Raw genomic sequence first — 20,638 nt, forward strand, 5'->3', positions numbered from 1 at the left:
TTGTTGCAGTTGAGTTAAAAATAAGAAAATTAAAAATACCTATCTAAAATTGTACCTATCTATAATTATATCAATACAATAGTTCCATTTATGATCACGTTTCTAAGGAATTAATACAATACTATAATCCTTGATTAAAAAATATGGGGGAGGGCTTTAATGGTTAAAAATGTTAGTGATTAGTTTATTTCTATAATATAATCGTTTTAATAAGTAATAACTGAGAAAATACTTGTTCAAATTTCAAATTAAAGTACATCAATATTTTAAAAATAACTATCCTCTAAAAGCCTAAATAATCTGCAATATACAATATTTCAAAAAATAGAAAATGCCATTATCACAGAAAACTCCTTATGTATAGTACAAAATATCTCGAGAATTTTAAAATATAGTTTGTAAGTAAAAAATTTAAATATTCCGAAAACAAAATTTGAATAAATTTACCATTAAATGTAATAACGGGAATGAGCATGCTTTGTGAATCATTTTGGATATGTATGTACCAATAACTACTAAATAGCGCTCTAAATGATAAAATTTATATTTTATTTATTTACTGTCACAAGTAATATTATTAATACATAGATAAAAGATAAAACCAAAACATTTTGAATTGTCTAATACTATCTTTATAATTATTTACATTAACGTATACAGTTCTTTGACGTACATTTATATTTTAGAACAGAAAATACAACGTTGTATTACAATTATTTACAGGGTATAATTTGTCCTAGGATCCCTATATATAGTGTTTAATTTTGGACGCACCGACCATTTGTAAATCAATTTACTTTGATTCAAATTAGCCGATTCTCGGAGTTATGGGTATGTAAACGGCCGCTAATTCAGTTTACCTAAAACGGTTTAGTTAATACACATTCGAAATGCACATTAAAAATAACTTCGGGAGTACAAAATGCACTTAAACGGAAAACACTATTACAATCCAATCAGTCATCAGGCTTGCGAGTTGCAGTAGGTTGTAATGTGATAAGAAATTGAGGCGAATCAGTCGGACAAAATTGTGCGTGTAAAACGTAGCGAATTAGCGACATATTATACTGTTTTAGTGGAAGCCTGGAAGCGTATTACACTAATACAAATTTAATTGTGCATGTAGGTATACACTTGCACATTTGTTGTACCCTAAATTGTATTGGTTCATTACGAGTTATAGACTATAGTTTAAGTTAATTATTGTATGCGTGTTTAAGTTATGACGAATTAACTTGTCAAAGTAATAAAGTACTAAACGTAAAGGTAAGAAAATAATATAAAGATAAACAGTTTTTTACGATATAAAAATATTTAGCGAGTGACGACTGTATGAAATATAAATAAAGGTAATTCAAATTAATGGATATTTGAAACCATATAAATTAATATTATTAGACATTAGTAAAGTTATCTCATAACCTACGAGAACCACCAAACACGTACATAGGACGTTTATTTGTATATATGATAATAATAATATATCTATAAGTATTACATGACATACTGCATGTTTACACTACCTACTTGCGATAATAGCTACGCTAAATGGACTTATACATATCTCTGTATACGATTGTATAACACTACAATTTTTTAGATATACGTAATAGCCAATAGACACAAATGTACATATTTAAAATTTAAAACTTGTAAGTATGTATTAAAATATTAAGTACGCAAAAGATTTCGTGAAAAGTACTTCGCATAGGTAGGTACTTTTAGAAAAATATAAAGATTAAAGACATCTATGTGACTCCACTGAACGTATAATACAATTAAATAAGATGTATTAAGTGTAGAGGTATCTAAAGTGCCTATAATATAGTATAATGATAAGTAGGCACCTGCTTGCGTATGCATCTAATTGCGGTATACAATAATAGATCAATAATCCATTTTTCCTGTCTAATCGATTTATATTCATTATTTTTCATCGAAATATTTTTGTTATCCTGAAAGAATATTATTATAATTATATAGGCCTTGTTGCATACACGTCACACTAATATTTTTTTTCTTAAAATTTTAATAAATTGAATTCTCATTAAGTCTTCATTATTTATATCATATAAGTTATATGTTGGTACTCACCAGTCACCATACGTATAAAAAATATACCTACTGCCTACTGTCTTAACTCTTAATTTATTCATTAACTACCTAAGTGTTTATATGCCGACATGGAATTAAATACCTAACTTCATAATTATTATTCATCGTAAATAATAATAATCAAATATCAAACATCATGGATAAATCTATTTATACTTTTTTCCTTTAGTTACTTCTAATTTAAAAAATAAATTACTAAATATTTAACAGTGATGTGTGAACTACTACACTATAGTATAGTCTTGTAACATAAGATCTGATAATTTTGACAATACAAAAAGTTATTTGAGCACAGCACACGCACACCTGTAGAGATATATTTTAGTAGAATCGATGTATACAACTGTGAGAAATAAGAATATAGAATAGAAGCACTTAAATTTTCAAAGACATAAAACACAAACTATTTATAAAGTATTTGTTTATTGTATATGTCATATAATATAGTTTAAAAGGCATTGGTATACCCATCAAGGTTATAAAAAAATTTATAGACTTATGAAGTTATGAAATAAAAATTAATAAAAGTATAATTAAATATTTGTATCTTTAAAAAGTGAAAAGTTCGAGTATGACTTATTAAACTTAGTACCTATAGTGATATTTGTATAGGTAAAAACTAAAAATTAAAATGTGTTTAAACATTATACATTTATAATTATATGAAAATTCACCTAAGTAGAGGATGTCATCACACTGTTTTCTCTCTCTGGCCCACGCGTAACATAGATAAAACAGAGTCATTTTTTTTGGTGTTTTTGAGGAGGTAATCATAGAGTAAAAACACATATTAAAATAACTTTAGAGGATAATATTTTTGATGGTTTAATAATATATATCGGTTTCATATGTTATTATTATTTAACTTAGTAGTTAATAATCAACTTTTAAAGTAAAAAAAGAAAATTATAAATTTAAATTATGTTTAAAATTGTTTTGAGACAATATTTAGACAATATCAATATTTCATACCCTCAAAAATATTATTTCCTATAAGTTATGTTATGGGTGATTTTACTCTAAAATTATTCAAAAACATCAAAAAAATTATTCTGCGTTAATGCGTTTTGTTTATGTTATAATACACTTGGGCCAGAGAGAGAAAACAAAAATAGTGTGCCGATATCTTCTTAACAGTATGTCTGAATAGGTACTAAGTAGTACTGGTAGTAGGTTTTGAGTATTTGAGAGTAGCTGGTCATCGAGTACAACTAAAATCTTAATGGATGTGTTAAATTATAATTTAATTATAAATCATACTATACTAATAACCAATACGAAAAACATTTCTGAACGCGGGGGGTTAAACCTACGCGGAAAGAATACAATGTCAATCTCAATTTTAAAGGATACCTATTTTTGAATACATTATTTTATTATTTACCATAATCTATTAGTAATGTGGTAGACTTAACTAATTGTTGCAAAAAAAAAATATCGTTATAAAAACAACATGAGAGTAAATAATAGGTATTTATAACATTTTCAAAGTTTTGGACTTGTAAAATTTATCAACATAAAAGTTTTAATTTTTAACAAATAGAAGTAATCAATATTAAAATATTATGATTTTATAAGCTTATCATCAAATATTAACACGAGTTCTACCAAAGCATTTATTATAAAATAAAGTGGGATTTAAGCTGCTCACGATTTAATTTTTTTATTGTTTGAACACTGAGTAAGTTAAACCCAGAAAAGTAGTATTGATTTTATTAAGCCAGACTTTTCTGTATCAACTCGGAATTGTGTACGCTTCTATTTTATTTGAATAAATGATATAAATTATATAAAATTTGTCATTGATGCGTAGCCATATTGCTTGATGCAATTTTACTATAAAGACGAAGAGTATTGAATTAAATTATTTACCGACTAAAACATAATTACCGAGTTGCATGAACAATCATTAAACATTTAATGATTCACTAAAGTGTGTAGTGAGCTAATTGTCCCTTAAACATGATTTAATGACTCATGATTGTTCCATTAAATTAATCAATTTTTTATGTGATCCGACATGAGCAGTATAAAACAACACGGATTATCCGTGTTTATGTTTTTTACACGTTTAGCGTATTATATATTTATATGGGTAGGTATATTCTGGGTATGGCAAGGGTACACAGCAGCACCTATATAATATGTCGTTACATAAACGGTCATATATTAAACTTATTATCATTATCAAAGTAAATTACTCAGAATAGAATACATAAAAAAAAAAAAAAATGATAAAGCGTATACATTGTTAATCACGTGAGTCTTGAGTCTATAATTATATTTTGAATAATAAGCGTTTGTATATGTGTGCGCGCGCGCGCGTTTTGGATGCCACTCGTATTTGGAGTATATGCGAATCTGTTCAATATTTTATTACGCAGTTATATACGTACTTCACTTTTAATGAGTAATCGTTTATAATGGCTTCTGCATAATTTCTTTTATTGTTATTATTTTTCACAAAAATCCATAATATAAATTATTTATGCGTTTATTTAGCAATTATTACGGAAATTATTTTAAAGTTTTAAACCAGTTCGGGTTTGTTTTCGCGATATACGTATATTACGAGAGCTCATAACTAGTTTTTAAATCTCGCATTAAACCATTCGAATTACGGTCGGACGGACAATTATTATCGTTATTTGCAATAGTGGGGTATAAAACTATAAACACGTAAGCAAAAGGGTGTGTCCGATATCGTATACAATATATATTATAAATATTAAAATATAATAAACATAACAATATACATTTTTTATATACACATAAACATATTTACAGTACGCATGCACACACACATTCACACGCACATGTAAAATAGTATATTTATACTTATACACAAGCCCGGATTAAGGATTGATTGGGCCCCAGAACACCATCAACTTAGTGGGCCCCCTTTCAACTTTAACTTCAAAAAAAATTATATCACTACTTTTTAAAAACTATATAACTGTATATTATTGTATAATTTTGTACAATACAAAAACATATATATATATATACAAACACCGTATTTATTAAAAAGAATAATAATTTAAATTTTTTTCTTTTGCAAATTTTTTCATTTACAAATTGTTGAATAGTTTCATTGAAATTGTTCAATTGCAAAAAAAATCATTTTCTGAGTATAATATATAATTAATGATGTTAAATTTTCCATAATCTGGCTTGTTCTATATTTATTTTTTATTCTTGTTAATTTGGAAAATGCTCTTTTGGCCAAACAATTATTTTTATTATGTATGGGCATCTCGTACGAATAGATCAAGAATACTTAATATCAATTATTACCACTTATTCGCTATGAATAAATTGAATAACATTTAATATTTATTATCATTTGGTAATTTTTCGTAATATAAAATTGAGAACAATTTTATTTTACAATTATTACTACTAGTATATTTATTATACCCACTAAAATAATTTTTTTTTTTTTTAACTTTTTTAAACGCATTAAAAATATATATTTATATTGGAAATAAAGAGGGACCCTCAAAATCAGTGGGCTCCAGGGCCGTGCTCCCTGGCTCCCCCTTAATCCGGGCTTGCTTATACATGTTCAATTCAAAGTATAAAATCATCCAGTATGATAATTTTAAGTTTTCATGTATGTTTTGTTTAAACTGGCAAATACGACGTATAAAAATTACCATATTTTTTGGGTAAAAATACTGGGCATGGACCAATTGCGCCTAAAACAAAATTTTTATACTTGGGTCAATATACCAATTGCGCTGCATATATTTTACGGTTAGTGTACCAATTGCGCTCTTTATATTTTACGGTCAATATACCAATTGCGCTTGAATTTAAATTATATTATTCTAAATTGCCATGCTCAAATTATTATTTGAAAAATTATTATTATTGTTAAAACATGCAAAATACAAATATTATGATTACCATAAACTCAAAATCCTATTACTTTATGTCTTATGTTTTAATATATTTTTTAACAGTGTATTATTATATATATTAATGTAGGGAATTTTATGAAACGTTATTATTATTACGCACATATTTTGATTACGGAAGTACGCATTTGAGTGATGGACGAAAACAAGTTTTCATTATCATCGGATATATTTTATCAGCCTAATTGTTTCGTTGCACACAATATACTGTAGATAGAAGAACACATTGGTGATACCCATTATAAATATAAATCATATTGATAGGTACCCAATACTTATGTCTTGTTAATCGTTTAGTATAAGTTTTAGTTGTTTGACGTTACAATATGGATCGTTTTACAAAAGCTTTTAGTGAAAAAGGTAAACCGTTATTAGTTCTTGACGAGTTTAAGTTCCGAAAATGTACTATTTCCAAAAATGGAATAAAATGGAGATGTACAATTAAATCGTGTACTTCGAATTTTTTATGTGATGTGAGTGAAACGGTGCTTTTAAAATCGAATTTTGATCATAACCACGAAGTAAGTTCAAATATTAATAGACAAATTGTTGCTAATTCATTAAAAAGAAAAGCAACAGACCAAGTTACAACACGACCACTAAAACTAATTCGGAATGAAGTGCAATCAAGTGCGTTAGATTTAACATTAAACGATGTGCATTCTATACGACGAAGCGTTTATCGTACTCGTAGAAAAACGCTACCACCTTTACCGAAAAATGTAACCGAAGTGCATACAGCTTTAAATAATTTGGATACAAATACATACAAGAGTGAGAATTTATTGCTTATAAACGACAATATGTTGAATATAATATGTTTTTCTACCAAATCAAACTTAGAATTTTTATGTACTTGTGACAAAATATTTGTTGATGGAACATTCGAATTTTGTTCTAAATATTTTTACCAACTTTTTACAATACATGGTTTGAAAAATGGGCACTATATTCCACTTATATTTTCTTTACTGCCAAATAAATTACCAAGTACATATGAATATTTATTTCGAGTTTTAATTAGTAAATGTGCAACATTCAATATTGATTTAAATCCAAAAACAGTCGTTGCCGATTTCGAACAAGGTATACATTTTGCAGTAAAACAAGTCTGGCCTTCAATACTTTTAGTAGGGTGTCGATTTCATTTATCACAAGCTTGGTGGAGGAATATTCAAAGTTGTGGACTGCAAACAGAGTATAAAAATCCTAATTCTGAAGTAGGAAAATGGCTTCATTTAGTTTTTGGTTTATCACTTTTTTCACACGAAGAAGTGGAGGATGTGTTTGTAGAAGAACTAATGACGATTCAACCAATTAATTCAAATCTAACTAAATTTACTAATTATCTCGTTGAAAACTATATATCATCTAATTCTACATTTCCTCCAAAACTGTGGGCGTCCAATTCAATAAGCTGTGAACGTACAACTAATGCATGTGAAGCTTTTCACGCTTCATTTTCTACAAATTTTTATTCTCCCCATCCAAATATTTTTGTCTTTTTAAAAGTTATTATTGAAACGCAGACTAGCACGTACATTGCAATAAATAGTATAGAACAGGAAAAATATATTTCTAATAGAGCATATTTAAAAAAAAAAATAACAATTAATTCTTATATCGATAAATACAAATCTGGCGAAATTTGTAGAAACGAATTTTTAAAAATTGTGTGTTATCATTATTGTAAAAACGTTTAAATGTGAATTATAATATTATTATGTACCTATTAATTTAATTTTGAATAATTGACAATCAAACTTGTGACCAGTTAGTGTACCCACCTATTAATTTATTTGTGTTATATATATATTTTTTTAAATCATAATGTTATTATTATACCTCGTTGTGACCAAATTCATTATTCTCTTATTATTATTAATGTTATATTATTTTAGTTTTCATTAACTTAACTGTATAAAGCCTATACGTTTCACCGACTTGGAAGACTTTTACTTTTAACTCGCAAAAAAAATCGGTTATTAACTAACTAATAAGTTTTCCTTAGGTAATGTAAAATATATTGAGCGCAATTGGTACATCGACCCTAGAATGTTTAGAGCGCAATTGGTATATCGACCCTAAAATGTTTAGAGCGCAATTGGTATATCGACCCTAAAATGTTTAGAGCGCAATTGGTATATGAAAAGGTAATTTTAAGCGCAATTGGTAAACTCCCAAAATACTTATACCCCCTCCCCTATATAGAGTTTTGGATGCGAATTACCTACCTGTATATATATATAAATATTACATATATTTACCATATAACTATTATATACACTTAACCATAATGGTAATGCTAGTATAATATATACCTACGCAAATGGTATATATTTATGTACGAGTAAGAGTTATTTTAATATATTATTATCTAACCATATATTTTCCCCTTTAGACGTAAAACATGTACATGTATATCCATTCGTAGAACTTGAAATAGGGAGTTTCAGGAATATTACCGCCAAATATGTTCCGATGGGGCTAAGGAAAATTACTATCAAATGAATTGGCATTTTACAGAAAAATACGTAATGAAGATTTTTCTAAAATGTGAAATAGCACTCCGTTAAGTACCTACTATAGTCTATAATTATTACTTGCAGATAAATATTTTTGCAGTATTTATTTTCTTATTTTTTAAAAAGCAGGAATTTTCAAAATATAGTAATTTCAAAATTCAAATTATTAAACCGCAACCATTGAATTGATATAATAAAATTCTCTGTAGCCACACGCTTGCCATAATATGCCCACTTATATAAACAACAAGAAATCTATAATAGATAAAAAAAAAAATAAATAAATAAAACAATAGAAACATCAATTCCTTTTTTTAAAACTACAGACCAAGCAAAATTTTTAAACTAAAAACGATAAAAATATATAAAAGTTTATTTGAATAATTTTGAAACTTTGCTAAAAAACCATTTACATTTTAGGAAAAATTATATAACTGCGGAGTATTGTATTTCATCGTGTACAAAATGTTTGTTTGAATAAAAATGTAATTGGTTTTAATAACTATTGAGGACGTTTATGGTTTACAATTAACTAATAAATTAAAGAAAATTAATTAAACAAAAATATTAAATAAATAAATTAAAATAAATCAAAAAATAATATTAAACAAAAACATTTATTAACAAAAATTAAAAGTACTCCAATATTTGTTCTACAAACAGATGGAGACGTTAAAAGTTATAAACTTTTATAATTTTTTAAGTACAATAATTTCTGGTTAATTCAATATAAATAATATAATATAATACAATTTTAGCACTTTATATTTTACTATTTATATTTTTAAATCAATAAACGTTTAGCGTGTAAGTAAGTTTTATACATATTATCTTACATTTAATGTTTATTATTAAAATTACTAAATTCTTTATCTCAAAAAAGAAAATATAAAATTATACCTAAACATAACAGCAATAATGTTGGTTTATAAAAATTATTTTCTACTTGGCATACTATAACTTTCAATACAAATTAAATATTCCATTTAAACAATAAATATTATACATTATAATACTAATAATTTTATATTAATATTGACCTAAATATATTTTTGTTCTCTATACGTTATAAATATGTTTTAAATGTATCCGAAACACCATCTTTAGTTAATAGAACCTTACCCCAAGGAGTTAAATCATAACCTCTTTCTGTATACAAAAAGGGCCCAAATATTACTCTTCCTAAATTACTTTCATTCCTTTTTAAGAATCCTTTTTCTTTTAAACCAATTACTATATAGCCATTTGCGGTGGAATTTAAATCTATTCGTATATCCACTTTAAATTCGTATGTTGCCTTAGGGTCATTTTTTGTGTTGGGTACTGATGGTGATTGATATTCCTTGATGCGTTTACCCTTACTAAAATATGCTATTTTCACAAAAGTTTTTGATTTTTCTAAACAAATATATCATTTAATTATTTCAAAAATATATTATTTAACGTTCTATTAAGTAAATTACAAGCTTTAAACTACACAAATATGCAACGCTCAATAGTTAATATAGTTACATTATTATTTTACTAACCGTGTGGCAGATATAAATTGTTAGCTTCGTGAACCACTATATGCAAAGTTTCCTGTTGTTTTTTATAACTTAAACTGATATTGATATTACAATGATTTATATCGGGCTGTGGAAAAAAATTATACATGTAAACATAACTATAAAGGTAAATTAAGTTTTTACATATATTAATAGTTACTAATTACACTATACAAGTATAGAATTTATAAAATTATTATTCTATTCAACTTTTAAACACTTACCCAAGAATGTTTATAAAGTTTAACACTTTGCGCTCCATCATTACTGGGCGATATATTGTCTAAATAAAATAAAGCATGACCAACTGCATCATATTTTCCTTGATATTCATGATCAAAAACAGATATCCTACATAAATTATTAAGCTATTAAAATATACAAATAATATTTTTAATAAAACCTTATTTACCTTAAGACTTTGTTTGAAATACACTTGGTACTAATAAAAAAATCTTCATTTACAACGGGGCTCATAGCAGCAGCTATAGTTTTACTTGTTTTAGTAGTTTTTTCCTGCGGCAAAAGTGTTAGTTTTAAAACTGTCTTATATGGTCGTTTATCTTTTCCTTTAGGCGCTAATCCATCCAAATTTTCCACGCGAACAAAAAGTCTTGAAAAAAAAAATGTTTTTTTTCAATAAAAACTCTCTTATTACTTATATAATACGTACACTTTTAATAATTTTATTAGGTAATTATATAATAAAGTTAACATCCAATTATATAAAAATTTATATGACTTAAAATAACTCAATTGTATTTTATTGTATTTATTAAATACAATATTAAATCAAACACATCATCATATTTGAGATAAACTACGTAAACAGGTTCATGAAATAAAAATAATGATTGGATATTTTAACTGCTATAGCTAAAATTTGTAATAAATCAAGGCGGCGAAGCATGTACCTATAGGTGGGGGTGCATTTGAGCAGAGATAAGCAAAATGACTTTAATTAACGATAATAAGTACCCTCCGTATTTTAATAATGTAGGGTAGTGAAAAATGGTGTGCAATATTTTTTTGAATTTAAGCCCACAGTTCTAACAATTTTAATTAATTTATTGTAATTCAAAAAAATCGTAAGTACTTTAAATTGTTTATCATTACATGCATTATTATTTTTTTATATGCTAGAAAATACCCAAAATGTTTGTAGACTAATTTTAAGTTACTTATACCACGCGTACCTATTAACTTTAATATATACGGTAATAATTTTATATAATTTTAAGTAAATAATAATAATTCATGAAACAATATTATAACAATTAGATTATAATAATGTGATGTTCTTAACAACATTTAATTCAACCTTCTATATTTCTAATTGAAAAATAAATAAACTTGTTAAAAAATTAGAAATAAAAGCTGACAGCGTGATCTTCATTTAGAATTGTTGTTATTATACAATGAATAAATTATTGAATTTAAATTTAACACATCCATAATCTATTAAAGTGACCTACCTATTCAATGAGTAATGATGAAGTACACTTGAAACATATTTAAGTACCTACTAATCATGAGTAATTTCTGTAGTTTTATTTAATTCTTACTCTGCATATCAAATAGGTATACCTATACGGCTATACCTATATATTAAAAGTGATGTGCCGAAATAGGATTTTTTAAGGTAATTACCTCAACTAACCTAACCTAACCTTCATAGGTGGTTGGGTAGTTAGTGTATTGGATAAGTACTGGGCAATAGATTTAGTGTGATAAAAAGTTTTTAACAATAATATTCAAACTATTAAAAAAAAAAAATGTAGATTAAAAGCCATGAGTGCACGTGTGGTTAAATGGTAGTTTGTCTCAGATCTGTAAATTATTTAGCACACTATTGATATCTTAAGGTATATATATATATTTTGTTGGTAATATTACTTTTTTGTATGTTGATCGTATGTGATTTTAAAATTAACATTCCCATAAGCTTGTTCTTGGTGTGCATTAGGATCAACCGGAGGTGCATTGTCTACAGGTGTTTTCCATGTATTCGAAACCATCTCAGTAGATTTTGATCTTATTGATGTTAATCTACTAGTGACATTAATCATTGACGTTGCCACTGATCCAAAACGATGAGGACGTACATTTGAACTTGATGTGTTGTCGTCAGCACTTTTTAATGATAATGCAAAACTATCGGAGTCTGTAGTCGAAGTCATATCCTAAAATTAAAAATTAATGTATTGTTATTTTTAAATTTATTTTTAATCGAAAGAGGGCATTCCCTTTTTACCTGCATACTCTGAGATTTAAGCCAACCTGTAGTTTCTTTACATGACGCAGGAGAAAGATAATCCATTTTATCTTCTTTCTTGGAAAATTCTTTTTTACCAGATGTTAAACTCTTAAAAAAATAATAAGGATAAAAATGCACTAACAAGAGTTTGAACGTCAATACCTAAAAAATGTTCTATTCTCGTACAGAATTTTCTTGAGTTTTTTCTTAAAACTATATAGATTTTTCGTATTTAAATATACTACCATATTTAAATTATTTTATTGTCTTGCTTTGCTGAATGACAATTAAGTAATTTACAAATATTTTTACACTCAATATGAAAACCGTATTATACCTAGTATAGTCAAATCTTTGTGTCAAGATTTAATTAATATAAATTATTTTTAAGTGTTTTATCACTTATCATATATCCTTATAATCTTATATATTATAAATTAATTATAAGTACGTTTAAAGATGTATATATATTTTTATAGGATTCAATGAAAAATTAAAATAATAATTTATTGCTAGGTTTCAAGAATCCACTAAATCCCATTGGGTATAATATTTTAAGTATCTTAAAACTTAACTCACCAAATCTGGTGTTGAAGTAGAACCAGCCCCCGCCGTGATAGGCTGTAACATCATCATACTGACACCAGCTAATGTTTGAAATGAATTTGGAGTTTTTGGGTCTTTGAGTTTATTTACTGGTTTTCCCCATTTACTTCTTTTTTTCATGGTTTGTGTTTTTGGCGGAGGGTCGTCGTCTTCACCATCGCTGGTAAAACCTGACACAGAAAGTCCGTCTTCATCATGAGAAATATGTCGACCAAAACTGTAATATGATGGTAATAATTAACTTCATATGACGTAAAGCTGTGAGCGTAAGTATATATTAAATGTATGCACTATCTACACAAATTTATACAAAATGTAATGCGGTTTTCGTTATAATAACTTGATAAGTACCAACCTTGATATTTTTTGAACAGTGTAGTGTTCAGTACTACCGGCAATAGAGTTTCCATTTTCCAACAGTCCTAGATTGATGCCCACGTCTTCGGAACGACGACCAAAACCGAAATAAAATAAACAACATCGGTAACAATTCTTGAACATTTCAGTATATTTTCGTTCTGGAAAAATGAATAAGCCATTAACACTCTGGTTAAAATATTTTAAAGTCAAACCATCTGTTTTATATTATTTTGACGCACCACTACAAACATATTATAACTGGTACGTGATAATCTCGATTAGTCTATAAACCATTTTTAAAATATATTTATATTACTTCATAGTTATTAAGCAAAACCGACAATTATAGTCTACCTTATAAAAGTTTAATGAGAGTAAAAAACGTAAAAAAAAAAAAAAATAAAGAAAGAAAGTATTTGATTTTGTGCACTTCTACCGGCGAATGCGCTCAAATTTGATTATAGTTACCTAAAACACTCTTGGAAATAGTGAAACCTCAATGTAGACAGATGTTTCGGTCAACTGTGTAAACAGTTTAGTATATTATGCAGGCGAACATTGGCGTATATAGGCCCCTATCGGTGTAAAACTACTCAAAAGTATATAATATAATATTAGTGTAGTGTACTATGTTTATCAGCATAGGAAGTATCTATCTTTTTATAGTGATAATTTTATATTTGGCCAATCTAAACCCTATAATATATTATGCATATTTAATATTAATAATAAATATTAATTTATTTTTTTACAAAAACAAATAATATAATATAATAAATTCAACGTGTCATAATGATTTAAATTGCACATTATTGTATTGCTAGAAAGAATTATGTACCTGTTCACCAATAAAACACTTTATGGATAACCAGAAATTTTTAAACAATCATTTACATAATGTATTATGATATATAATCAGAACAAGAAATCAGAGCATAATGTACAGGTTGAAATCGAGGTCATAATATCATGTGACTTGAAAAGAAGCTCTAATAGATACCGATTTTAAAAAGTTCAACACGTACTTTGTTTACACAAGCTCTCCAGATTTTCTAGTTCTAAACTTCCGTACTTCTATTATAACCCTAGTGACCCTACTATAATGCAGCTAATCGGAGATTTCGATAAATGGGTAAGCACATAAAGCATGGGGAGTTCACATACCAATACAGTCACTATCGGGTCGCAAATACCTGCGTATTATCTGTGGAAATATAATAGAAGAGTGAAATTAAGTTTTGAAAATAAAGCATTCATATTATCTCTATTACACAAATAATGCAGAGTATATAACCTATCATAAGTATCATTGAAGTGTGAGCGATGTTCATCAGCACATATCGTAGCTAACACAAAAATTTGACTAAAAGTCACTTATCATCAGAATGATCTTGTGGGAGGGGTGCATGAACGTCATGCTATGAAATATGGAATTTTAGATCACCATAATAATTACAATTACTGCATTCGTAATGGAGATGATGAAGTGAGAAAGATGAGCAGAAAATGGAGTGGCACTAGTGGATGTAATCCTATAATCCAGTATTGCGGAAGTAGTTGAATCAAAAACGGATTAATTATTTGTAATAAATTAAGGTATATGTACTGTACATGTTGTGGGATGATGAAAAACTCAAAGTTAAAAAGACAGAGTTCATTAAAATTTTAATAGATGAAAATTATATAGATATTCATATTTCCTATTATAAATGATGTACTGAAAATTACCACGAACTAATGAGAAAGCTTTTCTGAGATCTCACAATCAATTTCCTATTTTTATTAGGGAAATTGATCGTAAGACCTAATATTATTAAGTTCATAGTAGGTATATTATTAACGATACAAAAAAAAATAATACTTCAGGTTAATTGCAGGTTAATATAATGTTATGAGTTGTAACGATATTATAGCTGTTAAAACCTTTTTAGCGAATAAAACAATGTGGTTTATTCATCACTGGTACAATACTAAAATTTTTGTAACTACTCAGAATGTGACAACAATTAATCACTGTCGAATTTTGAACCGATACATTCGCTTGAGCCACCCACTCAAAATGTCGGCGTACATATGTTTATATAATATATATATATTATATATTTATGTATAGGTTATATTATATATGTGTAGTGTATATTTTAGTATGCCAGTAAGCGTACCTATACAAGACTACACGTGTGACCAGTTTTTCACGGGTTCTTGAAATTTACCGGTTTATTTAAATCTAAATGACATTTTATATTTTTTATAGCTATATTATAATGATTTTTTTTATTATTATTTAATGTTATAACTTATAAGTATTCATTATATTATTCGTGTGGAATGTATAGGTCATATAATATAGATGTATAGGTTTTTAAATATTTTATAATATATGCTGCACAAAAATAAAATAAATATTAATATAAAATTTAACAAAATTATTTTTTCCTCAAACGAGAGAATAATAAACGACTGTGTGGTTAATATGTACACTGATGACTATATAAACCTCGCTGTGCAAAGATGATACCTATATCTAACATATTTACCTATAGATACCTATCTATTTATGTATTAATTTAAATTTTTAATTTTCGTCATTCGGTACATGATAAATTAACAAGTATATTTAAATTATATTACAATTATTATATAATAAAATATCTATTATTGTATAATTTATTTTTCAAGGGCTCAAGGCTCGTGCAAAGCAAATTCAGCGAGGTACAATATAATATGATACGAGTAATAAGGTTTTCGAATTATTTAGATGATCAGATTTCAAGTAAATCATAAATGCTTATCCATAATTAAATCAAAATAATCTAAAATAAATTACAGGCATGTCTGTTCACAAAAAAATATTAATTAAGCTGTTTAGTACTATATAAAAATAAACTATTTAAAATTACTCAAAATTTTCTTAAACTTTAAACATTGAAAAAAATCTTACATGGCATTCCCAAATAATATTCTGAATATTTTTTGTTGTTAATTTTTAATAAAAAATTAATGTTATTATACAATAATAACAGAATTTTTTTATTTAAATTTTATAATAATAGATCAATTTACTATAGTACCTATGTATATATAACTACTTATTGGTTATTATGTTATATCATGTTTGGAGATATCTGGGATATTGTCTTCACTATAACATTAAAAATAACAAGAGTAAAATGAATTGTTCTGAACGCAATTTATTTTGCCATGTTATGCATTTATGCGTTAGTTAGACGGACACAATACACGAGGGTGCGACATCTTCTTATAAGAGATTAATGGTGTTGGGGTTATGGATAGATCATTTTCACCACATGGCACATACCAAGGCTTTAAAATATAAAATATATGAATGTATTAAAATATAACCATTTAACATAAGTATGTACATTGTACATACATTAATAATTTATGAATAAAATTGTATTTATTTGAATCTATAGGTTGTAAGGAACTATATCTACAGTTATATATTCATACACTATACACTCATACAGTAACAGTTCAGTTACAACATAATTAGCAATTATTAATAAACTAATAACATTTTACCTTGTTCACCCATAAAAGACCTCTTAGTTTTTTTATTACTGACTTTTGGGTACTTTTAATAATGTACTATCTTATTTATATACGTATGCATTAATGATTAATCAATCATATTAAGACAACACCTAACTTTAGAGGCTTATATGAACATAATGTAGCTTTACATCTCCACTTATGTTATCAATTGACAATTATTATGAATAATTTATAATAATATACACCCTATATTTATTATAATGCAATCGGGGTCATAAAAAAAAATAAAAAAAATATGATTTTATTAAGCGATAACCTAACCTAATACACGCGTTTTTTATATACTCATGGTATAAAATAAAATTATAAAAACAATTTACGAACAGTTTACTTATGGATAATACTAAAATAAATAAATAAAGAAAGAAACGAATGAGCAAGCTGGCAGGCTATATAAATCTTTTAACGCCGCTATACGTTATAGTCGTTATACGGTATTAAACAAATATATATTATGTGAGCGTCGAGGGCACAAAGATCACTACACACCAATACATAGGACATGGTTGAATCGTCAGCGTGATGTCCGCCGTGGCGCTGTCGCCGCTGATAAATGGCAATAAGATTTATCGTGATATCGTATACGTAGTTTTTGCGAAATTCGGAAAGATCTAGAGCCTTTAACGCATTCCAGAAACGGACGAATTCCAACGAATTAAAATGGATTAAAATTAATAGGCATACCTATTATAATAAGTGTAATTGTATTATAATTGGAACCCAGATTTGAACGTAAAATCCTTATTTTTTAAGAAGTCCAAGAGAATGTTTTCAAGTACAAAATTCATTTCATATATCAGAAAATTGAAAACTTAAACTTTTATTTTACATTTTTGATTTTTCATAGTTTGACATTTTAAGAGTATTTTTTTTTTTTAGCGCATATTTATACATCATTATATGCATTTTTAAATAAAATGTAATAGGAAATTCAAAATGTTTACTCAAAAAATTTTATTCCGACCATATATCATTTGTTAATAATGTTCGATTTATGTTTTCTCCAAGTGTTTAAAATGTATTTACTTAAAGATTTTATTATGAATTTAAATTGTATACTTAATATTTTGTATACCTAATGGTACAAGTTCCAACTAGAGATTAAAATATACATTTTTTTGTAAGTACTACATAGTTTATACAGAATTTTGCGTTGTCGTAGAAGGCATTGCCCCCACACCCTTCAAAAGTTTTTAAATCATACGCATAAACATGAATTAATTAAAGTTGCTATATTAATAATATATTGTACTTTATTAATTAGTTTCTATCTATACATTGTACATAATGTACATAGTTAACAGTTAGTATATATTATGTTACAGGCAAAAATAGTGCCTTGCTTAGGGAATGCGAGAGGTGCGTATGCACCATGACTACCAGCCCTACCAGGGCGCCAAAACCTTTTTAAAATTTAAGTGATATTACTGATAGATGAAAGTTAACCATATTAGTTTATATTTTTAACGGTTTTAATATAATAACATTATCCTGATCAGCGGTGTCGATTATGTTTTAAAATGTATTGTAGGCAATTATGTAAAAATACCAATTCATGTATAGATATAATTGGTTTTTATTTTTATCTCGAAATTACGCGTCATTGATCGTCAATAACAATAATAATATACTATATAAATAGTATAAATATATAGTATATATAGTATAGTGCATTATTATTGTTATTTTATATAATTAATAATTTAATAACAGAATTTCGACTGGAACAAGTTGTACGATTTTATTTTGAACCCATCTATGATGATGTTCACATCATTTATTGCAGAAGTAGGTACAAAATTATTTTTTATTAGCATTTATTTGAAGATAAGTTATTTTTTATGCAATCAAACAAATTTGATTCGTAATAAAATGATATTGGTTTAGTATGATAAGTACCTATCTATCAATATTTTTATTCTACGTATACAGTTTAAATATTAAATAACTAATCTATAAAGTTAGAAATGTGCAAAAAAAGATACATCTAACGAATTTCTCTCCCCTATTCTTATTTTATCTCTTTATAGGTATAAACACTACTATGGTAAAGGAGATAAGGGCACTAAAAATAATTTTTAGTACCGAGTACTAATAATGCTAGGCACGACACTGGGCCGTAAAAATCAAAATCGGACCGACCTCTAAAATGCAGCGATAAACACGAATTACTAACGATAATTGGGCAAAATGTCATATTTCGGCATTTATCCGGGCAAACCTATAGTTGTGACCAAATTTACTTGAGAAAAACCAAAATGTGTCTTAACCCTACACAATATTACAATGCATGGTGTTGATTTTCGGCAACAACCGATAAAAACGGTTATAATTAGATATTTATCTATGTTAGTATATTTTAGCTTTAATCACAACTAAGTATGATTATATATAACGCGATTTACTTCCAAACAATCCAAACCGATAGACGGCAGTATATAATTGGAAAAATTAAACTATTTAGTATTTATCATTTATCGATGGACCTGTACATATGAATGTGACAATATTCTAGGTTTTCTTTCAATTATTTTTAATCGTAAAATATGACTATGGATAACAATAAAAATATAATCATGTTGATATATATCTTAACTTAAGATAATTTCCAAGATTATACAGTCTGATACAGATAAGTCAAATATTTCATTTGTAAATCGATAATGCACGGTTGTTGCTCATAAGTCATAATGCTCATATGCAACAGTATGTATTTAGCACTACACTGGACGTTTATATTTTTCGACGTATTTCAGTGCCGTATGTTTGTTTTGATTGGCGTGTTTGATTATTTTACTTTTTACATTAAAAATTATTATTTTTTTTTTCACTCACCATGACGTGTAGAAGACATTTGTTTGAAAGAGAAATTGTACAATTGCTGAAAAATAAACTTCCATCTGATTCCGAAGAGGATTTGAAATCTGGCGACGAACAAGGTATATATTAAATAGATGATAATATAGTTGGTTCAGAAGCACTTGATTAATGTTTAGAAAATATTGATGACGATGAATTAGACCCGTTTCTTAATTCTATAAATTTATTTAAAAGTAATTGAGAAATGAATGTTGACATAGAATGTATTGAATGTGAACCTGACGGTCCATCGATACCTCTTCCAAACTCCACTTCTGTACAGCCATATACAAAAAATGAAATATATAAAACTCCAGACCATAAAATTAAAAATTTAAGAAAAAAAACCAAATTTGATGTAACCATACCCCTTTTTGTTGTTAAGCCTCAGCCTAAAACAAAAAAGCAAAAATTAGATATTTCTTGGAAACGTGAAAAATTGTCTACTCAAAATGTTAATACTTTACTGGTAACTCTGAATTTTCAGACGAAATTTTAAATTTAAGTATTCCTTATCAAATATTTGGCTACTTTTTCCCAGATGATTTAATTGAACATATAGTTAGGCCTTTACACACACATTTTAGTTTCATATTATACACACTTAACATTTTGTATAAGATAAATTCAATTTTAGTACCTACCTGCTCCAGCCACTTATGTAGTTATACACACAAATTTTTTTTTGATAGATTTATTATACACAATATGTAGGTTCATTCATATTATATTATGCTATACTATAAGTATCTATCAAGGTATCTATTTACGGCAATATAATATGTTAGTATATACCTAAATAGTAAATATCATAATATGGTACTAAGAAATTCAAATAATAATTTTGTACCCAGGCCTAACAATTTT

General features: G+C 26.8%; 1 protein-coding gene across 6 annotated transcripts; it reads right to left on the reverse strand.

The window, feature by feature from the left end:
• Positions 1–9,590: 9,590 nt before the first annotated feature.
• Positions 9,591–19,846, reverse strand: LOC112602273 (synaptotagmin-15-like). 6 transcript variants are annotated; one of them, XM_025350253.1, is made up of 10 exons: positions 13,802–13,900; positions 13,573–13,616; positions 13,329–13,491; positions 12,947–13,190; positions 12,365–12,529; positions 12,007–12,293; positions 10,523–10,723; positions 10,335–10,461; positions 10,093–10,198; positions 9,591–9,961 (listed from the first exon to the last, which is right to left on the reverse strand). In XM_025350253.1, the coding sequence occupies exons 3-10, from the start codon at positions 13,472–13,474 to the stop codon at positions 9,630–9,632; spliced, it is 1,608 nt and encodes a 535-aa protein (XP_025206038.1). In that variant the 5' UTR covers positions 13,475–13,491; positions 13,573–13,616; positions 13,802–13,900; the 3' UTR covers positions 9,591–9,629. The 6 variants fall into 6 exon arrangements, with proteins under 6 accessions (XP_025206038.1, XP_025206035.1, XP_025206040.1 ...); XM_025350250.1 differs by lacking the exons at positions 13,573–13,616; positions 13,802–13,900 and adding an exon at positions 19,748–19,846; XM_025350255.1 differs by lacking the exons at positions 13,573–13,616; positions 13,802–13,900 and adding an exon at positions 19,748–19,843 and having other exon boundaries at positions 12,365–12,475.
• Between the last annotated feature and the right edge of the window lie 792 nt (positions 19,847–20,638).

Source organism: Melanaphis sacchari, unplaced genomic scaffold (genome assembly GCF_002803265.2).
Source record: "Melanaphis sacchari strain LSU unplaced genomic scaffold, SCAv2.0 Contig85_pilon_pilon, whole genome shotgun sequence".
NCBI classification, from domain to species: domain Eukaryota; kingdom Metazoa; phylum Arthropoda; class Insecta; order Hemiptera; family Aphididae; genus Melanaphis; species Melanaphis sacchari.

Excerpts from the sequence above, each read along its gene's own strand:
- LOC112602273 (XM_025350250.1), bottom strand. Across the intron at positions 12,530-12,946 it reads CTACTTCAACACCAGATTTG|GTATTGACGTTCAAACTCTT; the intron begins GTGAGTTAAGTT and ends AACATTTTTTAG. Across the intron at positions 10,462-10,522 it reads ATTTCAAACAAAGTCTTAAG|GATATCTGTTTTTGATCATG; the intron begins GTAAATAAGGTT and ends TAATTTATGTAG.